The sequence below is a fragment of the Triticum urartu genome, chromosome 3A (assembly GCF_056163025.1).
Source record: "Triticum urartu cultivar PI428250 chromosome 3A, HENAU_Tu73, whole genome shotgun sequence".
NCBI classification, from domain to species: Eukaryota; Viridiplantae; Streptophyta; class Magnoliopsida; order Poales; family Poaceae; genus Triticum; species Triticum urartu.
The window spans coordinates 472,878,259-472,905,787 of record NC_141875.1 but is presented as its reverse complement, the minus strand read 5'-3'; the positions used below and the strand labels follow the sequence as shown (position 1 = coordinate 472,905,787).

The 27,529-nt window shown below is 47.8% G+C and overlaps 2 protein-coding genes across 2 annotated transcripts; both read left to right on the top strand.

Moving 5' to 3' along the window:
* Positions 1 to 1,464: 1,464 nt before the first annotated feature.
* On the top strand, positions 1,465 to 13,380 carry LOC147980148 (uncharacterized). Its single transcript, XM_087547390.1, has 16 exons — positions 1,465 to 1,832; positions 1,932 to 2,016; positions 2,461 to 2,563; positions 2,656 to 2,740; positions 3,190 to 3,273; positions 3,363 to 3,466; positions 3,788 to 3,896; positions 4,155 to 4,591; positions 5,289 to 5,370; positions 5,527 to 5,709; positions 5,778 to 5,831; positions 10,866 to 10,958; positions 11,046 to 11,111; positions 11,222 to 11,268; positions 11,389 to 12,060; positions 12,206 to 13,380. The coding sequence occupies exons 1-16, from the start codon at positions 1,716 to 1,718 to the stop codon at positions 12,588 to 12,590; spliced, it is 2,706 nt and encodes a 901-aa protein (XP_087403516.1). The 5' UTR covers positions 1,465 to 1,715; the 3' UTR covers positions 12,591 to 13,380.
* Positions 7,550 to 9,805, top strand: LOC147980149 (uncharacterized). Its single transcript, XM_087547391.1, has one exon. It carries the CDS (start codon positions 7,905 to 7,907, stop codon positions 9,726 to 9,728), a length of 1,824 nt encoding a protein of 607 aa, XP_087403517.1. The 5' UTR covers positions 7,550 to 7,904; the 3' UTR covers positions 9,729 to 9,805.
* Positions 13,381 to 27,529: the final 14,149 nt, after the last annotated feature.

The following is a 27,529-nucleotide window of genomic DNA, read 5'->3' as shown; positions in this document are numbered from 1 at the left end:
AAACTGATAGTTCGAAGAGAATTACAAAGATATTAAATCATGCACAAAAGAATTAAGAGAAGATTCAAATAATATTCATAGATAAGCTGATCATAAATCCATAATTCATCGGATCTTGACAAACACACCGCAAAAAAAGATAACATCGGATAGATCTCCAAGAACATCAAGGAGAACATGGTATTAAGAATCAAAGAGAGAGAAGAAGCCATCTAGCTACTAGCTATGGACCCATAGATCTGAGGTAAACTACTAACGCTTCATTGAAAGGGCAATAGAGTTGATGTAGAAGCCCTCCGTAACCGAATCACCCTCCGACAGGATGCCGGAAAAGGCCCAAAGATGGAATCTCACGGGAACAAAATGTTGCGGCGGTGGAAAAGTGTTTTTGTGGATACTTCTGATGGTTTTGGAATATATGTGAATATATAGGAGGAAGATCTAGGTCAGGGGGTCACCGAGGGGCCCACAAGGTAGGGGGCGTGCCCTACCCCTGGACGCGCCCTTCATCCTTGTGGCCGCCTCGGAGCTCTTCTGACTTGCACTCCAAGTCTTCTGGGTGTCTTCTGGTCTAAGAAAAATCATCGCGAAGATTTTATTCCGTTTGGACTTCGTTTGGTATTCCTTTTATGCAAAGCTAAAAAACAAGGAAAAATATAAACTGGCATTGGGCTCTAAGTTAATAACTTAGTCTCAAAAATAATATGAAATAACATATTAATGCATATAAAACATCTAAAATAGATAATATAATAGTATGTAACAATTAAAAATTATATATACGTTGAAGACGTATCAGCCGGCCACGGGGATGGATAGAAGTAGTATGCAGGGTGCGGCTAGGTTGCTGCGACCGAAAGACTAGCAGGCGGGCGGCGGCTAGGGTGCGGGCGTGCATCGAGAGTTGCCGATGCATATGCAGTAGGGATTGGGAGAAGGATTTTATCGCTCTTCGGGCTGAGTAGTTGGGCCGTGGGCTACGTAGGTTTCTCTGGATTCGATCTATTTCTCGGTGCTTCGGTGTATCCGGATGCTCGATACATATACCCGAATTAATCGAAGAAAGTTCGGTTTTACGGATGGGCTGACCGAATTTATGATCGAAGGATTTGGTTTTGGTGCCTTCGAGTTTGGTCTCAGTTAGTTTGGTTTGGTATTTTGGTCATCGGTTTATATGCCCATCCCATTAGGCATGGTTTTCATCCGCGTGGATAGAAACGAATACAGACGGATAAAATAGGTTGGCCCGTTGGAGTTTGCCTTAGCACGTCCGAGGAAATCCAGATGCACGGACGCGGTGCACACGGTCCGATCGGCGCGAGGAGGATCGGAATCCGTCCGATCGATTCTCATGTGACAAATCGCCAGTCCGCTGGTTCCACACCAGCCAAAACCCTCGCCGCCGGCGCCGGCTACGGCGACACCCCCCCCCCCCCCCCCCCCCCCCACACACACACACAAACCCTGGATGCGGTGAGTCGATTTGTACTCGAGATAGCTGGTCGCCTCGGAGTTGTGGTAGCTTAGTATTAATGCGACTTCTCAGAACATATAAATCCACTTTCTTACTGCTGGCAAACTACAAAATCCATTTTCTTAGTATTATCGCTGGCACTGAAAGTAAAGGTTAACTTGAGTCTCATAGATCATATGACGTGGGTCTTGCAGATTTTAACTTGCGTTTGTTGCTCTAAGGACGCTTCAATCTTTGTGCCATGGATCCGCATTACCAGGCCGCTACGCTGATTGCTGCTCCGTCCTATCCGAACTCCATTACCTGGTCAAGCGAGAACTTGGTGGCTGTTGCTTCTGGTCACATTGTCACTATCCTGGTATGTGCAATTTCATCAACCTAAGGTATTTGCCTTCAGGCATTACTGTACTTCATCAACTGGATTGACCTTGCATTCATCATGTTTTTTTAATTATAGAACCCAGCCGCAATTGAAGGGCCTCGTGGATTTGTCTTGCTTCGCCCTAGAGATCCTTTTCCCATTGGAGTGGTTAAAAGAGAAGGTTTCTTGTCTTCACAAAAACACGAGCATTGCACTATGTTCCTTTTTTTTTGTATAGTTCATGTTGGTAGGCTACTCATGCAATTTGATGGACGGAACAAACTGGGATAGAAATTTAATAATGATATTCTGCAAATTAAGTGCTTGTGAGAGTACCACCTATGTAGTTAGTTTGGAGACGATGGGTAATTTGAAGTTTTGAATTGTTATACTCACTTACTCAGTGATCAATTTGAAGTTTCTTCCCAATATCAACATTGCAGTGAGAATTTAATGCTGATATGCTATTTGAATTGAATGGAAAAGCCAGAAACATTTGAGGCTATAATGCTTTAACTGTCTTGGCTCTTGGTCAGTGATAGTTTAACAAGTCAGCTGCTTTACGACAATTGCAAATTAACAGCTCTTTGCTCGATCTGAAATGTTCAATTCTCAACGGATGCAGATCTCCTTGAACCATGTTTAGTCCCCATTTTCTTAGTGCGTGATACTGAACCATGCGCACGGTCAATTTCATGGTCTCGACAAGGCTTTGCACCTAATTCTGGGTATATATAATTTTAGTGGTATTCAAAGCTATTTTTTGTCTTAATGAAAATTTTATCGCCCATCTTCTTGTTTATATGGATGATCATTTCAGTTGTTTGCTTGCCGTTTGTACTGTTGATGGTCATGTAAATCTTTACCGCCCACCAATTTGGGAATTCTGTGATGAATGGGTTGAGGTAAGCCTATTCAACCAATGTTTATAAATTTTAATATGCACAATTTTTCATATAAAAACAGCTGGAAGGTTAGATTTAATGCGCACCAAATTTCTATTTTGCCACACTGATAGTTCTTCTCATGTTCCACTTACGGCCAAAGTGATCTGTAAATATTCCTGGGGGACAAGGAAGTCAGGATAAGCTCACCATTAACAGCTTCAGCTAGCATGCATTCTATTTATTTGTACAGTACTACTTTCCCTCTGTTAGAAATAAATAAACTTGTACTTTGCAGTTTTGATTTGTCATTTAAAACACTTTTTTTGTTTTCTATCATTTTTTTTACAGCTTTGTTCTTGCCAGAAGTTAAATTTTCTGTTTCGGTCCATTGCTTTTTGTTCATCTACAACAGATGGCCTAGGTTGCAGATACCACTATGCTCATAAACTTCTATTCTGTTGCTCTAGGTCTCGGATGTTTCTAAATTACTGTTCAACTATTACAAAAGTATAAACTTTGGAGAGGATGATAGTCCTGATTCAATTCCTCAGGTGTGCCCCCTTCCACTCGAACACTGGGAATTTCATTTGCTGGATTACCTCAGAGTTTTATTGTTCAATGTTTTTTGTTCATATATTAGGAAAAGGCAAATAGTGAGCAGACACATGCGATGGAATGTACTGGTGAATTGCAAGGACCTCTTTCCTGCAGCGATCTTGGGCGGAGAAAAAGGAAACCATCAAGGTGAATGATGCTTTCCTATTTCCATCATCAAGTTATTTTCATAGCATTGTGGCTTTGCAGTTAAGCACCATCATTTTTTCCCAAGTATGGCAAAAACCTGAGCCAAGAATTTCATATATAAACCTGAGCCAAGAATTTCATATACTAGAAATATTGCCACACATTATTAGGGTTTGACATTTGTGTATGGCATGAACAAAGAAGCCCTTTAGATTTTTCTCCTCTGCCCCTCTTAGGGTTATTTGTTGTATTTCCTTGCATGAAGCCAGCATTGATATATTGTGCCTGAGTTTATTTTAAGTAGATCTCGTTTGATCTTAGATTTGAAAGCTATGTTTATGATGAGGATGAAGGTGATTTAGATGCTTCAAAGGATGCAGACTTCTGGCTCAATCCATGCTGCAAGTCAAAGAAGATATCTATGAAGACGGTATGGACTTAGCATGTTCACATGTTCGGATCTACTCTGCATATTCACACGCAGGCTGAAATTTTGGGTTAAATTGATTCAGCTTTGAGTCGTAAAAGGCATAGAAATGGCTTTCCTTAGAATTTATCAAATGAAACAACTAATTATCCTGAAAATCCAAACTATTTCACGGCCTATATGAGTTTTGGCTTTTATTTTTCATACACCCCCAGACATCTATTTGGTGTTCTATTCTAGTTAACCCAATTGTGTCTCCAGATTGTCAAATCTGGGCGTACAACTGCTATCGTAAATGGGTTAGGTGGCTCACAGGATACGAAAGCAGCAGTCTCTTGCAACAAAGAAAACGCATGTCTTCCTCTTATCACCGCAGAACAGTATGCACTTCAAAATGCAATTTTGTCTTCTCTGGTAGTTGCATGGTCTCCAGTTGTGCCATCACGCGACACTACTTCACATTTGTTGAGAAATTGGTGCATTCTTGCTGTTGGCTCCAAGTCTGGGGACGTTTCATTTTGGAAAATATGCAAGCCTGAGTATTACACCATAGATGTTTGCATGGTTACCAGAGATCCAATACTCATCGGGGTTCTCAAAGCACATAATTCATGGGTTAGTGCCATCAGTTGGGAAGTTTCCTTTGCAGACTCTTCAAAGTCCTCACTACTTTTAGCAACTGGATGTTCGGATGGAAGGTGAACACAATCACGTCAATTCTTTTCCAGTCTTTCCCACTGTGTGCTTGACATGTTTTTGTTGACTTTGCTCCTCGTATAATTCATTAAATGGCAGAAGGATAATGTGTTTAATGAACAATGAAGTTTGAACATGACATTTGAGCTAGTAAATAGTGCTTCAAACAAGTTCCCAGATAAGCACGAGACATGCATTTTCATGCTTCTGCCTTAAATGAAAATTCTTTGTAAAGATTATTAAAAAGCTAAACTCACTACTGTATCATGTGAAACCCACTTATTGATGAAAATTATCACCATTGGAAAATGATTTTCCTGATCTTCAGCACCAAATATAAATTTTACCACCTCTGTTCTTGAATAGATGACATCCTAGAATGTGTGAGTCAAACTTCCCTAACTTTGGCTCATATTATATCAGAACTTATTTTGTTTCCTCATTGAAATTGATATTATTACATTTGTAATGAATGCAACATATGTTTTTTAGTTTGAAAAATGAATAATATATTCATAATGTCACTAGATTTGTATCGCCGTATACATGTGAAAGAATGGTCAAAGTTGCGTATTGGAGACCATGTCCAAATTTAAAGTGTATATGCTTATTATTCCTTCTCACTCCCTAGTCCCTACATTGATGATAGTTCACTAGAAACTCTTTCATATCTCACCGTGGGAAATTATATCTTTTCAGTGTGAAGATATGGTCCGGTAATACCGAAGGATTAAATCAATGTACATATGTAAAAGAATTGCCATTTTCATTATTGGTTGAGGTATATAATAAGCATTGCCTTGTTTTTATGTTCTTAATATTTTTGTTTATGCACATAATTGATGTTCGACTAGCAATTGATGAAACATCCAATGGACATGGGCCTGCATGTCTTTTCAATTTAATGTTATTCAACTCAAAATGGTCTACTGGTCAGGTCACTGCTAATTCGTCAGCACCAGTCTCGTCAGTTTCATTATCTGTACCAGCTCAGCCTCAACATGGGGTTAGTTTTAACTTGGCAATCGGAAGAGTATCCGGGTCACTGGAAACATGGATGTGGGATCCATGTAGAAACAAAATTGAGAATACCAGTGCATGTCATGCACATGATCAAGTGGTAAAGCTTCATTGCATTTCAGTATCTTTTCTCTTCAATAAAGGATCTTTTTTCTAACTTTACCTCAGGTGACAGGTTTATCGTGGGGTTTGGATGGCCATTGTTTATACAGCTGCAGCCAGGTCAGTTGAATTACCATGGCACTGTTTAGGTTACAGGTTTATCATTATTTATTTTATTAGCTGTCTACCTTCGAGTAAAATCTGTTTGTTCTCTGAAGTTAACCTACTCATACTCATAGTGTGTAGCTTTGCATTTTGACTAGTTGCTGATTACCTATCTGAAAGAGCTACGTTGGTGAGGTTCATTCTGTGTTTGTATACCCTCACTCAGACTAGGTACCCACTACCTATAATAGAACTTGTTGTTCTTATCTAAGATCTTGGAGAAACACTGAAGCCGAGACTCCCTCCTCCCGCTACCGCGTCGCCCCCGCGGGCGGCCGGTCGCGACCGACCTCCTCCCCCGAGCGCCTCTCCCTCCCCCTTCCTCTCTGCCGCCGGCGCCGGCGCCCGCCACGGGCCTGGCCCGGGCGACGCTGGTGGCGGCGGCCCCCTGGCTTTTCCCCTCTTGGGTGTCCGCCGGTGCGGGACGGGGCGACCCCGGGCGGTGCTTCTAGGTGGCGACGGTCCAGCGCGGCGGCGGGGGCGGACTTCTGGACGGCGGCGTCGCCGTTGGCGGCGGGGCGACGCGGCGGCGCGGTCTGGCGGTGCCCGCTCGGCCCAGATCTGGGCCCTTCGGGCCCCATCTGGGCCTGGGCGGGCCGGCGGCAGGGTGGGTCTGCCTCGTGGCTTCCGGGAGGCGTGGGAGAGGCGATGAGCGGCAGGGTGCTGGCGGCGCCATCGCCGGCTTGTTGCAGCGTGGCGGCAGGGCTTAGCGGGCCGTTTCGGGCCTGGCCGGGCCAGGGGTGGCCTGGCATGCCCTGCTGCCACGTCCGGACGGCTACCGCGACAGTGCCCGAGGCTCTGGCCTCCCGCACGACGGCGGTGGAGGTGGTTCCCTCCCGTTCGGCTTCGGTGCTGCTTCTCCCTCCGCGGGGCGCTTCTCTCTGGTCCTCTTGGCCTCATGTTGGTATTCGCAGTGAGGCGGCGTGGGTGGCGGCGCAACCGCGATGGCGCATGGTGGTGGGCGGCGGTCTGGCTGGTCGGCTCCGGTCCGTTGGGCGGTGGGGATTGGAGTACGGGAGAAATCCTTGCCGGTCTTCAGCTCCGATGCGGTGACACCTGCGGGTGCCACCATCCCTTCCTGGAGGGTGTCGGTGATATCCATCCCCCACCTCCCTCCGCGTGCCAGGGAAACCCTAGGACATGTCCGGGCAGCAGCGTCGTCGGCGTCGCTTTCCTTCTTGGAGGTGCTGTTTTGTATGCGGTGGTTCGGAGCCTCGGGTTGTAGTGGTTTGTCTCTGGTGGGCGTAGCGGTGGCGGATCATCCGCGCTTTGTCGAGCTGCCGTTGTTGGCATTTATTTCTTCTTCTTTTTCTTTTGGGCTTGTTGTGCTGTTCGCCCCAGCGATCCTGTATCGGTGATGGTTGCTTTGAAATACAAAGCGGGGGGAAACCCTTTTTCGGTATACCCTCACTCGGTGACTGCATGTAACAGCAGCAATAAGTGATTTTCACATCAAATCATACATTTTCTGTCTATATTTTTCATATGAGGCCACAAATTCACAATTGCTTCAATTGGATTCTAGATCTTTCCATGCAGTTCAATTTGACCCAAAGTACAAGGTTGAAGTTTCCATTTGTTCTAGATCTTCAATACTGGAATTAACAAACATTTGCTACTTTTCCCTCAAAAAACAAAAAAAAACACAAACACTTTGTTATGACCGACCGGCTTAGGCCCGCAAGTTATCTTAGTTTTTATTTTCAGATTAGGCAAGTTATCTTAGGCAAGTTATCTTAGGTTGATTCTTCTACAAGTTATCTAGGATATAAATATAGGTTGTAATGCTCTTTTTGAAGGCAAGCAATAAGAAGAATATTATCTCCTATTGCCCGGCTCCCTGAGGAGCCGGAACCCTAGCCGCCAACAGCCCTAGCCACCGCCCTTCTCCTAGCCGCGACGGCGCCCTGCCGCCGGCGCGCCCGATCCTCGCCACGTCTCCCTCCATCCTTCCCTTACCACCTACGCCCTAGACCTGGTAGAGTACTTGATCCTACCAATTTGGTATCAGGTAACCGGGTTTCGACCATGTCTCCGCCAATTCCACCGCCACCACCACCGCTGCCCGCCAACTCCTCCACCACCGCCGCCTCTGCGCCGGGCGTCACGGCCTCGCTCTCGGCGGGCACCATTGCGTCGCTCTCAGTGCCGGTCCTAACGGCACCCGGCACCACGCCGGGCCAAGGGCAGCCACAGGCCCCCGTCCAACACTCGCCGCCGCCATCACCTCCCCCGCAGCCGCAACAGTTCACGCCGGAGGCCATGGCGGGCGTCCTCAACGACCTCGTCACCGCGGTTCAAGGGATCCGCCTCTACCTGGCAGGTCCGTACGGGCCGCCCCCACCACTCCATCCAGCCATGGCCGCGGGTCAGCAGGCGCTTCCGTGGTACTCGGCACCGGGGGCCATCACCGGACTCCATCCAGCCATGGCCGCAGGTCAGCAGGCGCTTCCATGGTACTCGGCACCGGGGGCCATCACCGGAGGCTACCCGGCGCTCCCCACCCCAGCGGCCGCACCGCCGCCTTGGGCGCAGTGGCCGCCGCAGATCGCGCCGGCAGCCCCGCCACTTCTCGCCACCACGGGGCCGCAGTGGCCCACTTGGACCGTGCCGGCCGCGCCGTCCTCCGTCGCGCCCTACCTTCCAGCGGCCTCGGAGCAGGGTCCTCCACCGGCCCCGCCCAGCCCTAACCTGGGCACCGGCGCCTCGGAGCAGGGCCAGACCCAGCAGCTTCTTCTGGCGTCACCGTCGGCCCCCACGCCGCAGGCACCGGTGCAGCTCCACCAGGCGCCGCCGCCATCGACAGTACCACCACCCGCGCCTAGGGCTACGGGTCGGCCCCTGCACCAGGTGCAGTTTCCACCGTCACCATCGCCGATCCCCGCTTGGGCGACCGGCTCGTCTTCGGGGCCGGTCTACTCCACGGCGCCGGAACACCCGACGCCCTCCCTGCGGTTTGATCACCCCTCCAGCTCGGCGAACTACGCCCCGGCGCTTCCCGACCCAGCATACGCGCTGGCGGCGACTACGGCCGCCCCCGGGCACGGCGGGCCGACACCCCCTCGCTTCGCCAAACTGGACTTCGCCACCTACGAGGGCACGGAGGACCCCCTCAACTGGCTCAACCAGTGCGAGCAGTTCTTTCGAGGGCAGCGGACGCTCGCTTCGGATCGCACCTGGCTCGCGTCCTATCATCTTCGAGGCGCAGCGCAGACCTGGTACTACGCCCTCGAGCAGGACGAGGGCGGCATGCCACCATGGGAGCGCTTCCGGGAGCTCTGTCTCCTCCGGTTCGGGCCTCCTATCCGCGGGAGCCGACTGGCGGCCCTCGGCCGCTTACCTTTCACATCCACGGTGCAGGACTACGCCGACCGCTTCCAGGCCCTGGCGTGCCACGCGCCGGGCGTCTCCGCCACTCAGCGTGCCGAGTTATTTGTGGGCGGTCTACCGGACCATATCCGCGTGGACGTGGAGCTTCGGGGACCCCAGGATCTCCAGTCGGCCATGTATTACACCCGCGCGTTCGAGCGCCGCGCGGTGGCCATCCAGCAGGAATCACCGTCCCAGACTGCTGGGTCGCTACCCGGACCGGATTCCGCGCAGGGTCGGCCTGTGCAGGCTTCTGCGGCACCCCTTGCCGCGACCGCGGGGCGCCCGTTCCGCCGGCTCACCCCAGCTGAGATACTCGAGCGTCGCCGCCAAGGGTTGTGCTTCAACTGCGACGAACCCTACAAGCCCGGCCACGCCTGCCTGCGACTCTTCTACCTGGAGGTGGCAGACTACATTCCGGAGGACGCCGTCGCCGCTGACCTGGCCGCCCCAGATGTCGAGAAGGTGTTTGACGCTGGTTGATTACCTCGAAGAGTTCAAGCAAGCGCTTCCCCACCTTACAGCTCGAGGACGAGCTGTTTGTGCAGGCGGGGAGAAGTGTTATGACCGGCCGGCTTAGGCACGCAAGTTATCTTAGTTTTTATTTTCAGATTAGGCAAGTTATCTTAGGCAAGTTATCTTAGGTTGATTCTTCTACAAGTTATCTAGGATATAAATATAGGTTGTAATGCTCTTTTTGAAGGCAAGCAATAAGAAGAATATTATCTCCTATTGCCCGGCTCCCTGAGGAGCCGGAACCCTAGCCGCCAACAGCCCTAGCCACCGCCCTTCTCCTAGCCGCGACGGCGCCCTGCCGCCGGGGCGCCCGATCCTCGCCACGTCTCCCTCCATCCTTCCCTTACCACCTACGCCCTAGACCTGGTAGAGTACTTGATCCTACCACACTTCCTACTAAGGCCCCGCTTGGAATGGGGATAAATTTATACACCCGTATTACTTCTACAGGTGTATATCACCAGCCATATGTGATTTCCCACCGGAAAAGAAAACGGCCGATTGAGGTCTGTATCTTTTACAGGTGTAAAAGTGTGGAAAACGACAATCCAATCAGGCCCTAATATTGTGAGATGAGCAGCAATCTCAATTGGACTTACCACATGAACATTCGTTGCCTATAACAGTACAAGCACAGCATATATTTCTCTTTTCTTGAATCCAAAAGAAATTACCAATTATTGTCCTGATTGGAACTCATCAGAGAGATGATGGACATGATTAAAGCTAATAACTTTTTGAGGATTTGGGTCAAAATGAAAACAGAGCAGGGGCCTATGGTAAAAGAATCCCTCAAGCCGGGAAGCTAGTCGACCACTTGACCTTGTTATGGCTAAAAATGACCACTATCCTGACCCGTTAACAATTAATTTATTGTACTAGTAATGCTGATGGCCATCAGGCCATGTGCCCATCTGCTGGCGACGATACCTTTTGACACTATCAAGCTGAGCTTTCTTGTGTAATAATTACTGAAAAATTACAGTTCTCCTTTTGATTAACAAGGTATCTGGTGCAGTTGTTGCAGTTTTAGCATATGTGCTTTGTTCATTACTTAAACCCTGTTTTTCATGCTAATGCATAATATGTTCTTCTTTATATCAGGATAATTCTGCACACTGTTGGATTTTCGAGAAACTGAAACTTGAAGGAATTCCCGTGCACACAAATTTTCAGGAGCTAAAAGAGTCAACAGATGTAAGAAAAATAGCATCCTCTAATCCCCCTTTTTTCTCTGAATGTGTGTTTTCTTCTTTCTGATTGGCATATGCGATGTGCATGCAGCTACCAAAAGTATCTGATCAATGCTTTGGACTTTCGATTGCACCAGGACAACTAATGATTGCTGTGGTATGTTGTAGGTCTTTTCTTATATCCGTTTGTTCCTCAACTGCACAATTTTATACTTGAGCTTCTATACATATACGTGAGTACAAATTGATGAACATTGTTTCCTTCAGGTCCGCACTTTGGATCAAAATCTGTTAGATCAGATGTATCAAGCCAGGTAATTTTGCTTACAGTTCACTGAATAGTACTCAGGTGTTTTTGTATACAATTGTCGCATTTTTAAGATAACATTAGGGAATGCTTAGTTACTTGTAACAATTTTTAATGTATAAAACAGGACAGAGAAAGCAGTGGTTGAGTTCATTTGGATTGGTGGTCAGTTCCTTGGTCTTCCACTAGACAAGGGCATTTATATCTGCAGTCCACAATCTGGCACTAACTTCTTATGGTGGGGATCCAACATATTTTGGTCATTGAAGAAATATGAAAATGGTGAAAGAGGACTGATCTTATGGGATATCATAGTTGCGCTACAAGTGCTAAAGAAATCCGCACCGACCTTTCTGGAAACGTTAATGCATAAATGGGTCTCAAGTCTGCTTTCATATGATCAGTGTGATTCTATCATTATCTCGCATCGTTCGAGAAATGACATGATATCCAAGGCCAGCTTGCGGAAGTTACACTTGCTGAATATCGTTTGTAGGAAAGTAATGCTTAGCGACCATCCACAGTATTCTCCTGGTGGAGAAGAGGGTAACAATGCGGCAACTGATTTATGGACCAATCTTCTAGTGAGTAGCGAAACAGAGCTGCGGAAGAGGCTTGTGGCTTTCACTTTTGCTGCTGTCTTGGGTCGAATATCATATTTGCGGAAGGGCGTCTCTAATGACAACCGGTGGTTTCCTGTTGGAATTGCCCAGATGGATTCGTGGGTATCTATGAATAGTGGAGAAGTGCACAATGAGCTCAAGTCTCTGAAATCGAGGATCAAAGACTTAGGAAGCAGGTATTCGGTTTGCCAAATTAATCGACTGTCCTCCCTCAGCTAATTTCACTCCTGAAAGGACATAAAACATTCATACTTTTTTCAACAGCTTACTGAAACCAAAATTTGGATGTTGCGTGTTTCTAAAACTGTTGTCCTCTTGCAGGATCGACTCGGTGTGTGAATATTCGGTTGAAGAAACCTGCCCCTACTGCTCTGCGCCGGTGCGCTTTGAGTCGCCCGATGTAGCCCTGTGCGGAAGCGGAGATTCTGCTATGGTCCCAGCTGAAAGGCACAGACTGTCGAGATGCGCAGCGTCGATGCGCCTTTGCTCCGTCCTGCAACCAGCCTGGCACTGCACATGTTGTGGAGGAATGGTCGATAAGCTGGTGCCGGAGACCTTCTTCACCATGACGGCATCCCCTCTGGATGCCAACCATGGCAGTGAATCGCTTTGCTTGTCAGCGCCTGCCGTTCCACTTTGCCCCTTCTGCGGCATAACGCTGCAGAGGTCGACGCCGGCGTTCCTGCTCTCCGTCTCCCCGTTATAGAAATTAGCGGGACTCCCCAATCATTCAGATGATTTGCCTTGAGAATCTATGAATTTGACAGGAGTAGCAGCTTAACGGACTAGCCTTTGGTTTCAGTTGCAAGCCACAACCTGCAACTCCATCTTCCTGGCACGCTTCACCAACCAGCCGCACCCATTTCCTCGTTCAACTTCAATTCCTCCACCCTGTCTCTTCCTCTCACTATCCAAGTGTAACATCTACTGTAGTTCTTTTGCAGTATTGTGCACCTGTTGTTAGTAGATGCTGCTTGAAAGCGCAGCGATATTTCTTAATAACTGTTACATGCAGATGGGACGATGGGACGATGGCTCGGCTGCCTGGTGCATGCTCCCGTCATTCCGGCCACCAGACACTAGATGCTTAGGGAGATGTTTAGAAAAATAAACTGAGTTCTTCTATAACGTCAGTGCTTATTTTTGCCGCAAAAAAAAAACATCAATGCTTATTTGTATAGAGCCTACTTAAACGTCTATCCTCTATCAATAAGCAACAGTGCTTAGAGAAATACTGATTTATTTTTCTAAGCGCCTTCCATTGTACTTAGGGTGTGCGGTGCATCAAATCGAACACACCGAACTCGCGGACATGTCCGGACTTGCTGCGGACAGTGGTAGTGGAGCCTGCTATCCAACCCGGTGCACTAAATGTCTGCCCCAGATTTGGATGCATACTCGCTCTTCTTCATTTGACATGTATATATAGATTAATAGCAATTTAACATATTGGGTCTCCTTCATTTGACATGTATATGTAGATCATGACTAAAAAGTGCTGGATCATGTAAAAGTCTCATTTTTTTTGCCCTTACAAACATGTGCCAAATTCTTCACTGTGTGATCGGCTCCTCATCACTGGCTGGCTCCTCCAAATTGGCCGCTAGATGCTTCTACATCCTAGCATGGTAGGCTTGCATGATCTTCGCGAGGATTCAACTTCATGGTCAACACCTTGGAGCTTGGTCTTCTTATATTGCACCATAATGCACTTGTCGAATCTCTTGGCCTTCTTTTCCTCAACGTCATTGCAATTGAGTCATGTCTCCTTCTTTTCACCATGATGTTCTTGATCCTCTCTATCATCTTGTCTGCCGCCCCTTCTCACTTCTTCTCCTTTCACTTTCTCCCTCGGTTCCTAGCCATCCTTTTGGCTGGAGCAAGGCCTCCTTTGTTGGATCACCATCTTCACCTACATTGGGCATGGCGGCCGTCCGGTTGCCTTGGGTTGAGAGTCCTCCTGTCGGTGTCAAAACCGGCGGATCTCGGGTAGGGGGTCCCGAACTGTGCGTCTAGGTCGGATGGTAACAGAAGGCAAGGGACATGAAGTTTTACCCAGGTTTGGGCCCTCTTGATGGAGGTAAAACCCTATGTCCTGCTTGATTAATATTGATGATATGGGTAGTACAAGAGTAGATCTACCACGAGATCGGAGAGGCTAAACCCTAGAAGCTAGCCTATGGTATGATTGTTGTTCTGTATGTTGTCCTACGGACTAAAACCCTCCGGTTTATATAGACACCGGAGAGGGTTAGGGTTACACAAAGTCGGTTACAATGGTAGGAGATCTACATATCCGTATCGCCAAGCTTGCCTTCCACGCCAAGGAAAGTCCCTTCCGGACACGGGACGAAGTCTTCAATCTTGTATCTTCATAGTCCAAGAGTCCGGCTGAAGGTATAGTCCGGCCATCCGGCACCCCCTAATACAGGACTCCCTCAGTAGCCCCTGAATCAGGCTTCAATGACGACGAGTCCGGCGCGCAGATTGTCTTCAGCATTGCAAGGCGGGTTCCTCCTCCAAGTACTTCATAAAAGATTTTGAACACAAAGATAGTGTCCGGCTCTGCAAAATAAGTTTCCACATATTGCCATAGAGAGAATAATATTTACACAAATCTAATCTGCTGACGTATTCCGTAGTGTGACACACCACGGCCAAGCCTTTATCCAAATCGTTTTATTATCCCACCTCAGCGCGTCATGCGAGGCGGTTTCCTTGGCACGTCTTGTTAAAGCAGAGATCGTGTCCCCTTATTCCGGGATTCTCATCAATACGGGCGTGGGTAACCCAACCGTGCCATTGATTACGGCGCTTGAAGATAAGCGAGTTTTACCAGGCTGGTGGGGACACGTAGTTGCGTCCACCCATATAAGGGGATAAGGATCCACCTTTTCACCTACGCCTTCTTCCTCCTTTGCCTATCCATTTTCGCGCACTCGAGCTCCAGCGCCCAAGTCCGCACTCCCCACCTCAACCTTCTCCAGCCATGTCCGGAGCGGGAGGCAAGTGGATGGCCTCCTCCGTCACGGAGGGACACATCAAAAAACTGAGGAAGGCTGGATACTTGTCTAACGACATCGCGTACCGGCTTCCCGAAGAGGGGCAGCTCCTCCCCACCCCAAGGCCCCATGAGAGGGTAGTATTCCTTCCCCACTTCCTCCGTGGACTGGGCTTTCCTATCCACCCATTCGTCCGGGGACTCATGTTCTACTATGGCCTGGATTTCCATGATCTGGCCCCGAACTTTATCCTCAACATCTCGGCGTTTATCATCGTGTGCGAGGCTTTCCTCTGCATCCGCCCCCATTTCGGCCTATGGTTCAAGACTTTGAACGTCAAGCCGAAGGTGGTGCGTGGCAACCAGGCGGAGTGCGGAGGCGCCATGGTGGGCAAGATGCCCAACATCTTATGGCTCGAGGGCTCCTATGTGGAGACCCTGAAGGGGTGGCAATCGGGGTGGTTTTACATCACCGAGCCGCGCGAACCTGAGTGGGTCGCAGCCCCCCGGTCCAGACCCCCAACGCGGCTCACGTCCTAGAAAGAGACAGGCCTGTCGTGGGACAGCAAAGGAGAGGTGACTGGACTGCAAACATGCATCCAAACCCTGATGGACAAGCAGCTCAAGCTTGTCAACGTAGTCCAGGTTATGCTCATCCACCGGATCCTCCCGTGTCAACAACGGGCCTTCAATCTGTGCGAGTTCAACCCGGCGCAGCACCGAACTCTGAGCAGGCTCTTCGACACGACGTACGAAGATGCCGGGAAGGTGCTTTTCAAGGGCGTCGAGGCTCCCGCATCCGCTACCGAGGATCGCGGATTCAGCGCGCAGCGTCACGCTAGCACGGTAAGTTGTTTGTACCTTTTACAGGGTATTAGTTTTTCATAGTTTAACTCTACGCGGGATCTAAGCTCCCTTACCTTTGACAGGTTTGGCAGGCGAAGTCCGGACAGATCGACTGTCCGGCTCCTTTGCCCGAAGACCCAGCTGATGCCCGCTTGGCAAAGCTGCTGGTTCCGGCACCCCATGTGGTGCCGGAGAAGAAGGCCATGAAGAAGGCCACGGGGACTCAAAAGAGTGCCCGGCGCCAGGAGGTGTCGGGTTCCTCATCCGACGACTCCAAGGCGCATTCCTCCCGTGAAGACGAGGAGGAGGAAGAAGAGACCTCTCCCCCCCCCAGCGGGAGGAGAGAATAAAAGGAAGGCCGCACTTACCGGGGAGGCCGAAGGGTCCAAGAAGGGAAGAACCCTTCCTCCGGACTACTCCACCGACGCCGATGACGGCGGAGAGGAGTGGCCGCTCAGGGCCAAGCCCCCAGCGAAATCGTAGGTATCCGGATACCAGAGTAATTCATAGTATTCCTTTATTGCACAGCTTTCCCTTATGTCGAATATGATTATGCAGCCCACCCAAAGACTGGCTCGACGCGTCGTCGAGCGGTTCACTGGACTTGTCGGATGTGAATTCCCTTTCGACGACTTCCTCCCCCCGCCCTGCGGACGACGCCGAAGTGTTGTCCTGACAGGTTCCAAGCCAGGAGGAGGTGGTCCTGGAGGCGCCGCAAGGCGACCTCCCGGACTCCAGGAGTAAAGGGGATAAAACCCCCCAGGGCTCCAAGTCCGGCCCTAGGCCGGACACCGCTCCGGAACCTTCAAAGGTTCCGGAGTCTGGCAGGCGACCTCCTCCCAAGGGGAGCAAGTGAAGGAAATATGCCCTAGAGGCAATAATAAAGTTATTATTTATTTCCTTATAATCATGATAAAGGTTTATTATTCATGCTAGAATTGTATTAACCGGAAACATAATACATGTGTGAATACATAGACAAACAAAGTGTCACTAGTATGCCTCTACTTGACTAGCTCGTTAATCAAAGATGGTTATGTTTCCTAACCATGAACAATGAGTTGTTATTTGATTAACGAGGTCACATCATTAGTTGAATGATCTGATTGACATGACCCATTCCATTAGCTTAGCACCCGATCGTTTAGTATGTTGCTATTGCTTTCTTCATGACTTATACATGTTCCTACAACTATGAGATTATGCAACTCCCGTTTACCGGAGGAACACTTTGGGTACTACCAAACGTCACAACGTAACTGGGTGATTATAAAGGAGTACTACAGGTGTCTCCAAAGGTACATGTTGGGTTGGCGTATTTCGAGATTAGGTTTTGTCACTCCGATTGTCGGAGAGGTATCTCTGGGCCCTCTCGGTAATGCACATCACATAAGCCTTGCAAGCATTGCAACTAATGAGTTAGTTGCGGGATGATGTATTACAGAACGAGTAAAGAGACTTGCCGGTAACGAGATTGAACTAGGTATTGGATACCGACGATCGAATCTCGGGCAAGTAACATACCGATGACAAAGGGAACAACGTATATTGTTATGCGGTCTGACCGATAAAGATCTTCATAGAATATGTAGGAGCCAATATGGGCATCCAGGTCCCGCTATTGGTTATTGACCGGAGACGTGTCTCGGTCATGTCTACATTGTTCTCGAACCCGTAGGGTCCGCACGCTTAAGGTTACGATGACAGTTATATTATGAGTTTATGCATTTTGATGTACCGAAGTTAGTTCGGAGTCCCGGATGTGATCGCGGGCATGACGAGGAGTCTCGAAATGGTCGAGACATAAAGATTGATATATTGGAAGCCTATGTTTGGATATCGGAAGTGTTCCGGGTGAAATCGGGATTTTACCGGAGTACCGGGAGGTTACCGGAACCCCCCGGGAACCATATGGGCCTTAGTGGGCTTTAGTGGAAAGGAGAAAGGAGCAGCCCAAGGTGGGCTGCGCGCCTCCCCCCTCCCCTAGTCCTATTAGGACTAGGAGAGGTGGTCGGCCCCCTCTCTCTCTCCCCCCCCGAGGAATCCTATTCCAACTAGGATTGGGGGGGGGGGGAAATCCTACTCCCGGAGGGAGTAGGACTCTCCTGGCGCGCCCCTTGTGGCCGGCCAGCCTCCCCCCTTTGGTCCTTTATATACTGAGGTAGAGGCACCCTAGAACACACAAGTTGATCCACGTGATCTATTCCTTAGCCGTGTGCGGTGCCCCCAGCCACCATAGTCCTCGATAATACTGTAGCGGAGTTTAGGCGTAGCCCTGCTGCTGTAGTACATCAAGATCGTCACCACGCCGTCGTGCTGACGGAACTCTTCCCCGACACTTTGCTGGATCGGAATCCGGGGATCGTCATCGAGCTGAACGTGTGCTCGAACTCGGAGGTGCCGTAGTTTCGGTGCTTGATCGGTTGGATCATGAAGACGTATGACTACTTCCTCTACGTCGTGTCAGCGCTTCCGTAGTCGGTCTGCGTTGGGTACGTAGACAACACTCTCCCCTCTCGTTGCTATGCATCACATGATCTTGCGTGTGCGTAGGAAAATTTTGAAATTACTACGAAACCCAACAGTGGCATCCGAGCCTAGGTTATTTATGTTGATGTTATATGCACGAGTAGAACACAAGTGAGTTGTGGGCGATATAAGTCATACTGCCTACCAGCATGTCATACTTTGGTTCGGCGGTATTGTTGGACGAGACGACCCGGACCAACATTACGCGTACGCTTACGCGAGACCGGTTTCCCCGACGTGCTTTGCACACAGGTGGCTTGCGGGCGACTGTCTCTCCAACTTTAGCTGAACCGAGTGTGGCTACGCCCGGTCCTTGCGAAGGTTAAAACGGAGTCTATTTGAAAAACTATCGTTGTGGTTTTGATGCGTAGGTGAGATTGGTTCTTACTTAAGCCCGTAGCAGCCACGTAAAACTTGCAACAACAAAGTAGAGGACGTCTAACTTGTTTTTGCAGGGCATGTTGTGATGTGATATGGTCAAGACATGATGCTGAATTTTATTGTATGAGATGATCATGTTTTGTAACCGAGTTATCGGCAACTGGCAGGAGCCATATGGTTGTCGCTTTATTGTATGCAATGAAATCGCGATGTAATGCTTTACTTTATTACTAAGCGGTAGTGATAGTCGTGGAAGCATAAGATTGGCGAGACGACAACAATGCTGCGATGGAGATCAAGGTGTCGCGCCGGTGACGATGGTGATCATGACGGTGCTTCGAAGATGGAGATCACAAGCACACGATGATGATGGCCATATCATATCACTTATATTGATTGCATGTGATGTTTATCCTTTTATGCATCTTATCTTGCTTTGATTGACAGTAGCATTATAAGATGATCTCTCACTAAATTATCAAGAAGTGTTCTCCCTGAGTATGCACCGTTGCCAAAGTTTGTCGTGCCCAGACACCACGTGATGATCGGGTGTGATAAGCTCTACGTCCATCTACAACAGGTGCAAGCCAGTTTTGCACACGCAGAATACTCAGGTTAAACTTGACGAGCCTAGCATATGCAGATATGGCCTCGGAACACGGAGACCGAAAGGTCGAACGTGAATCATATAGTAGATATGATCAACATAACGATGTTCACCATTGAAAACTACTCCATCTCATGTGATGATCGGTTATGGTTTAGTTGATTTGGATCACGTGATCACTTAGAAGATTAGAGGGATGTCTATCTAAGTGGGAGTTCTTAAGTAATTTGATTAATTGAACTTAAACTTATCATGAACTTAGTACCTGATAGTATCTTGCTTGTTTATGTTGATTGTAGATAGATGGCTCGTGCTGTTGTTCCGTTGAATTTTAATGCGTTCCTTGAGAAAGCAAAGTTGAAAGATGATGGTAGCAATTACACGGACTGGGTCTGTAATTTGAGGATTATCCTCATTGCTGCTCAGAAGAATTACGTCCTGGAAGCACCGCTGGGTGCCAGGCCTGCTGCTGGAGCAACACCAGATGTTATGAACGTCTGGCAGAGCAAAGCTGATGACTACTCGATAGTTCAGTGTGCCATGCTTTACGGCTTAGAATCGGGACTTCAACGACGTTTTGAACGTCATGGAGCATATGAGATGTTCCAGGAGTTGAAGTTAATATTTCAAGCAAATGCCCGGATTGAGAGATATGAAGTCTCCAATAAGTTCTATAGCTGCAAGATGGAGGAGAACAGTTCTGTCAGTGAGCATATACTCAAAATGTCTGGGTATAATAATCACTTGATTCAGATGGGAGTTAATCTTCCAGATGATTGCGTCATTGACAGAATTCTCCAATCACTGCCACCAAGCTACAAGAGCTTCGTGATGAACTATAATATGCAAGGGATGAACAAGACTATTCCCGAGCTCTTCGCGATGCTGAAAGCTGCGGAGGTAGAAATCAAGAAGGAGCATCAAGTGTTGATGGTTAACAAGACCACTAGTTTCAAGAAAAAGGGCAAAGGGAAGAAGAAGGGAAACTTCAAGAAGAACGGCAAGCAAGTTGCTGCTCAGGAGAAGAAACCCAAGTCTGGACCTAAGCCTGAAACTGAGTGCTTCTACTGCAAGCAGACTGGTCACTGGAAGCGGAACTGCCCCAAGTATTTGGCGGATAAGAAGGATGGCAAGGTGAACAAAGGTATATGTGATATACATGTTATTGATGTGTACCTTACTAGAGCTCGCAGTAGCACCTGGGTATTTGATACTGGTTCTGTTGCTAATATTTGCAACTCGAAACAGGGACTACGGAATAAGCGGACACTAGCAAAGGACGAGGTGACGATGCGCGTGGGAAACGGTTCCAAAGTCGATGTGATCGCGGTCGGCACGCTACCTCTACATCTACCTTCGGGATTAATATTAGACCTAAATAATTGTTATTTGGTGCCAGCGTTGAGCATGAACATTATATCTGGATCTTGTTTGATGCGAGACGGTTACTCATTTAAATCAGAAAATAATGGTTGTTCTATTTATATGAGTAATATCTTTTATGGTCATGCACTTTTGAAGAGTGGTCTATTTTTGATGAATCTCGACAGTAGTGATACACATATTCATAATGTTGAAGCCAAAAGATACAGAGTTGATAATGAAAGTGCAACTTATTTGTGGCACTGTCGTTTAGGTCATATCGGTGTAAAGCGCATGAAGAAACTCCATACTGATGGACTTTTGGAACCACTTGATTATGAATCACTTGGTACTTGCGAACCGTGCCTCATGGGTAAGATGACCAAAACACCGTTCTCCGGTACTATGGAGAGAGCAACAGATTTGTTGGAAATCATACATACCGATGTATGTGGTCCGATGAATATTGAGGCTCGTGGCGGATATCGTTATTTTCTCACCTTCACAGATGACTTAAGCAGATATGGATATATCTACTTAATGAAACATAAGTCTGAAACATTTGAAAAGTTCAAAGAATTTCAGAGTGAAGTGGAAAATCATCGTAACAAGAAAATAAAGTTTCTACGATCTGATCGTGGAGGAGAATATTTGAGTTACGAGTTTGGTGTACATTTGAAAAATTGTGGAATAGTTTCGCAACTCACGCCACCCGGAACACCACAGCGTAATGGTGTGTCCGAACGTCGTAATCGTACTTTACTAGATATGGTGCGATCTATGATGTCTCTTACTGATTTACCGCTATCGTTTTGGGGTTATGCTTTAGAGACGGCCGCATTCACGTTAAATAGGGAACCATCAAAATCCGTTGAGACGACGCCTTATGAACTATGGTTTGGCAAGAAACCAAAGTTGTCGTTTCTTAAAGTTTGGGGCTGCGATGCTTATGTGAAAAAGCTTCAACCTGATAAGCTCGAACCCAAATCGGAGAAATGTGTCTTCATAGGATACCCAAAGGAGACTGTTGGGTACACCTTCTATCACAGATCCGAAGGCAAGACATTCGTTGCTAAGAATGGATCCTTTCTAGAGAAGGAGTTTCTCTCGAAAGAAGTGAGTGGGAGGAAAGTAGAACTTGACGAGGTAACTGTACCTGCTCCCTTATTGGAAAATAGTACATCACAGAAAACTGTTTCTGCGACATCTATACCAATTAGTGAGGAAGCTAATGATGTAGATCATGAAACTTCAGGTCAAGATACTGCTGAACCTCGTAGATCGACCAGAGCGAGATCCGCACCAGAGTGGTATGGTAATCCTGTTCTGGAAATCATGCTACTAGATCATGATGAACCTACGAACTATGAAGAAGCGATGGTGAGCCCAGATTCCGCAAAGTGGCTTGAGGCCATGAAATCTGAGATGGGATCCATGTATGAGAACAAAGTATGGACTTTGGTTGACTTGCCCGATGATCGGCAAGCAATTGAGAATAAATGGATCTTCGAGAAGAAGACTGACGCTGATGGTAATGTTACTGTCTACAAAGCTCGACTTGTCGCAAAAGGTTTTCGACAAGTTCAAGGGGTTGACTATGATGAGACCTTCTCACCCGTAGCGATGCTTAAGTCTGTCCGAATCATGTTAGCAATAGCCGCATTTTATGATTATGAAATTTGGCAGATGGATGTCAAAACTGCATTCCTGAATGGATTTCTGGAAGAAGAGTTGTATATGATGCAACTGGAAGGTTTTGTCGATCCAAAGGGAGCTAACAAAGTGTGCAAACTCCAGCGATCCATTTATGGACTGGTGCAAGCCTCTCGGAGTTGGAATAAACGCTTTGATAGTGTGATCAAAGCATTTTGTTTTATACAGACTTTCGGAGAAGCCTGTATTTACAAGAAAGTGAGTGGGAGCTCTGTAGCATTTCTGATATTATATGTGGATGACATATTACTGATTGGAAATGATATAGAATTTCTGGATAGCATAAAGGGATACTTGAATAAGAGTTTTTCAATGAAAGACCTCGGTGAAGCTGCTTACATATTAGGCATAAAAATCTATAGAGATAGATCAAGACGCTTAATTGGACTTTCACAAAGCACATACCTTGACAAGATTTTGAAGAAGTTCAAAATGGATCAAGCAAAGAAAGGGTTCTTGCCTGTGTTACAAGGTGTGAAGTTGAGTCAGACTCAATGCCCGACCACTGCAGAAGATAGAGAGAAAATGAAAGATGTTCCCTATGCTTCAGCCATAGGCTCTATCATGTATGCAATGCTGTGTACCAGACCTGATGTGTGCCTTGCTATAAGTTTAGCAGGGAGGTACCAAAGTAATCCAGGAGTGGATCACTGGACAGCGGTCAAGAACATCCTGAAATACCTGAAAAGGACTAAGGATATGTTTCTCGTATATGGAGGTGACAAAGAGCTCAACGTAAAAGGTTACGTTGATGCAAGCTTTGACACTGATCCGGACGATTCTAAATCGCAGACCGGATACGTGTTTACATTAAACGGTGGAGCTGTCAGTTGGTGCAGTTCTAAACAAAGCGTCGTAGCGGGATCTACATGTGAAGCGGAGTACATAGCTGCTTCGGAAGCAGCGAACGAAGGAGTCTGGATGAAGGAGTTCATATCCAATCTAGGTGTCATACCTAGTGCATCGGGTCCAATGAAAATCTTTTGTGACAATACTGGTGCAATTGCCTTGGCAAAGGAATCCAGATTTCACAAGAGAACCAAGCACATCAAGAGACGCTTCAATTCCATCCGGGATCTAGTCTAGGTGGGAGACATAGAGATTTGCAAGATACATACGGATCTGAATGTTGCAGACCCATTGACTAAGCCTCTTCCACAAGCAAAACATGATCAGCACCAAGGCTCCATGGGTGTTAGAATCATTACAGTGTAATCTAGATTATTGACTCTAGTGCAAGTGGGAGACAGAAGGAAATATGCCCTAGAGGCAATAATAAAGTTATTATTTATTTCCTTATAATCATGATAAAGGTTTATTATTCATGCTAGAATTGTATTAACCGGAAACATAATACATGTGTGAATACATAGACAAACATAGCGTCACTAGTATGCCTCTACTTGACTAGCTCGTTAATCAAAGATGGTTATGTTTCCTAACCATGAACAATGAGTTGTTATTTGATTAACGAGGTCACATCATTAGTTGAATGATCTGATTGACATGACCCATTCCATTAGCTTAGCACCCGATCGTTTAGTATGTTGCTATTGCTTTCTTCATGACTTATACATGTTCCTACAACTATGAGATTATGCAACTCCCGTTTACCGGAGGAACACTTTGGGTACTACCAAACGTCACAACGTAACTTGGTGATTATAAAGGAGTACTACAGGTGTCTCCAAAGGTACATCTTGGGTTGGCGTATTTCGAGATTAGGTTTTGTCACTCCGATTGTCGGAGAGGTATCTCTGGGCCCTCTCGGTAATGCACATCACATAAGCCTTGCAAGCATTGCAACTAATGAGTTAGTTGCGGGATGATGTATTATAGAACGAGTAAAGAGACTTGTCGGTAACGAGATTGAACTAGGTATTGGATACCGACGATCGAATCTCGGGCAAGTAACATACCGATGACAAAGGGAACAACGTATATTGTTATGCGGTCTGACCGATAAAGATCTTCGTAGAATATGTAGGAGCCAATATGGGCATCCAGGTCCTGCTATTGGTTATTGACCGAAGACGTGTCTCCGTCATGTCTACATTGTTCTCGAACCCGTAGGGTCCGCACGCTTAAGGTTACGATGACAGTTATATTATGAGTTTATGCATTTTGATGTACCAAAGTTAGTTCGGAGTCCCGGATGTGATCACGGACATGACGAGGAGTCTCGAAATGGTCGAGACATAAAGATTGATATATTGGAAGCCTATGTTTGGATATCGGAAGTGTTCCGGGTGAAATCGGGATTTTACCGGAGTACCGGGAGGTTACCGGAACCCCCCGGGAACCATATGGGCCTTAGTGGGCTTTAGTGGAAAGGAGAAAGGGGCAGCCCAAGGTGGGCTGCGTGCCTCCCCCCTCCCCTAGTCGTATTAGGACTAGGAGAGGTGGCCGGCCCCCTCTCTCTCTTCCCCCCGAGGAATCCTATTCCAACTAGGATTGGGGGGGGGGAATCCTACTCCCAGAGGGAGTAGGACTCTCCTGGCGCGCCCCTTGTGGCCGGCCAGCCTCCCCCCTTTGGTCCTTTATATACTGAGGTAGAGGCACCCTAGAACACACAAGTTGATCCACGTGATCTATTCCTTAGCCGTGTGCGGTGCCCCCATCCACCATAGTCCTCGATAATACTGTAGCGGAGTTTAGGCGTAGCCCTGCTCCTGTAGTACATCAAGATCGTCACCACGCCGTCGTGCTGACGGAACTCTTCCCCGACACTTTGCTGGATCGGAATCCGGGGATCGTCATCGAGCTGAACGTGTGCTCGAACTCGGAGGTGCCTTAGTTTCGGTGCTTGATCGGTTGGATCGTGAAGACGTACGACTACTTCCTCTACATCGTGTCAGCGCTTCCGCAGTCGGTCTGTGTTGGGTACGTAGACAACACTCTCCCCTCTCGTTGCTATGCATCACATGATCTTGCGTGTGCGTAGGAAAATTTTGAAATTACTATGAAACCCAACAGCAAGCCCACCGTGCCGGTGACCCCCGTCCAACCGGAGGTGCCGGACAATCTGTTGGAGGCGCTCCAAGGCGCCTCCATCGACGAGGAGCACCGCACCATTATGAGTGCGGTGGTCCAGAAGGTTCAGTCCGCCAAGAGCAGACTGACTGAAGCTTGTACTAGCCTTTTAACAGGCTTTGAGGTAAGTAAAGAATGTGTAAATAATATTACCGCATAGACAGTAGCCCCTGATGCTCTGTTTGGCGTTCGGGAAGAAAAGCCGAATAGAGGATCAAATAAAATTCGCAGGAGTCTAACAAAAAGGAGTCAATATGCGTATGCAGGCTTCACTGCTGGCGTCCGCCGCACTGACCGCGGAAGTGGACACGCTAAAGCAGAACCTCGAGCGGTCCGAGCAAGAGCTCGGGCATGCCAAGAAGCAGCTTGAGGACAAGGAAGGTAAGAAATACCATGTTTAAATATATATATATATATATATATATAAAGTGCAATTGCAAAAAATGACAGGATTATCGTGGCTATTGTAGGGGCCACGTCTGAGGTGGTGACCCTTAAGCAAGCGCTGGTCGAGGCCGAGAAGAGGGCGGCCACGGAGCGCACCGAGCGGGAGAAGTATGAGGCCCAGGTTGGCAAGGTGCAGCAAGAGCTCCAGGTTCTCATGAAAAAACATGAGAGTTTGGAGCTTGACTCAAAGACGCGAGCGTCCGAGCTCGCGGCGGCTATTAAAAACGCCAAGTCTGCCAAGGCCGAATCCCAGAAGACCCTCCAGGAGTTGGATGCGGTGAAAAAGATAGCAGCGGGTAAGGCATTCTTTATGCAAAGCAAACACATAAACGTGAGTTACTTGTTACATACCCGAATCCGGAGCTCTCCAGGGGCATTCGCAGATCTTCCCCGTAGAGTGCCCGATGCCGCCGCATTCTATCGAGCCGAGGAGGGCAGCTCGACAGAGAAGGTGTTCTGGTCTCAGTATGCTGAGGCCGGACACCCCGTGCCCCTGAGCGACCAGCTGAAGCAACTGGTCGAGCTCTACAAGGCGGTCGAACAGGCCATGAAGGGCCTCATAGTTCGGTTGTGGCCTGGAGAGGCTCTGCCTGGGAGCTATTTCGGGCTGGTGCAGTGGCTGGTGGGGGCCTGTCCAAGGCTCGAAGTCATCAAGCGCTCCGTCTGTATTGAAGGTGCCCGTAGGGCCCTTGCCCGTGCTAAGGTGCACTGGGGAAAGCTGGATGCTGAGAAGCTTGTGAAGGACGGGCCACCGCCGGGGAAAGAGCATCGCAAGCCCGAGAATTATTATAAGGATGTTCTGAAGGGTGCCTGCCTTATGGCGGATGAATGTTCCAGGGATGTAATTTTTGAGTAAAACTCGCTCGTTTTGTCCTGTGCGCTGAAAACTTGTTCATATGCGCTAAGCAATGCTGTTGGAATTTAAAATATTACCTTGTGTGTGGCTGTTTATCAATTCTGAGAGACGGCGAGTCGTCGGCTTCTGCCCCCGTGCCGCTAGTGCTAGGGTGTTCAGGGATAAACCTGAGCGCTCTTTTTCCCATGTTTGGGTCCTTCGAGGGAGGCGCTCAGCACAACGAACAAGGCAATCAGACTATAATGCGTGAACACTCTCACTTAGCCATAGAGTTCTATAATTTTAAATTTCGGCGAAGCCCCTGGTATTCGGAAGACCGAGTTCGGGGCACTATCCACGCCTTGGCCGGACAGAGCCGACTCCTCGCTCTAAGCGGCATAAGTCTTTAGGGACTTGAAAAACCTCTCGAACAGCGACCAGCTCTCGCTTCATCATGACAGTCAGTTTTAGCTTTCTCTACTGAGGTGCTCGACCCAGCTCAACTAGGGCACAATCGCAGTAGTTCTCCTAGTGCTACCTTAGCCGACACATCGGAATGTAAGGCAACAAAACATAGGAGCCGGGCAAACCCAACTATTGACCCAAGACATGATTCGGAGCCGAGGCATATAATGCTATAAGTTCGGGGTGCCGCACTTGTTAAAGTGTTCGGACTTCTCACACCATATTGAGGGGTACTGAAGCCCCTGGCGTATTTTGGACGTACCAAAGTGTACGGGTGCAACATGTTGTTAAGGAACATATATTTGTAAAAAAAGAGTAATGCAAAAATAGACAAAAGCTATGCATTATTTATTAAAAAGGGCTGCGATCAAAGTAGAACGATACAAATAACGCGATAGGCAAAAGGTTGGACTATTTAACATGTCC

Excerpts from the sequence above, each read along its gene's own strand:
- LOC147980148 (XM_087547390.1), top strand. The coding sequence starts at position 1,716 with ATGGATCCGCATTACCAGGCCGCTACGCTGATTGCTGCTCCGTCCTAT. Across the intron at positions 4,592-5,288 it reads ACTGGATGTTCGGATGGAAG|TGTGAAGATATGGTCCGGTA; the intron begins GTGAACACAATC and ends ATATCTTTTCAG. Across the intron at positions 5,832-10,865 it reads GTTTATACAGCTGCAGCCAG|GATAATTCTGCACACTGTTG; the intron begins GTCAGTTGAATT and ends TCTTTATATCAG.
- LOC147980149 (XM_087547391.1), top strand. The coding sequence starts at position 7,905 with ATGTCTCCGCCAATTCCACCGCCACCACCACCGCTGCCCGCCAACTCC.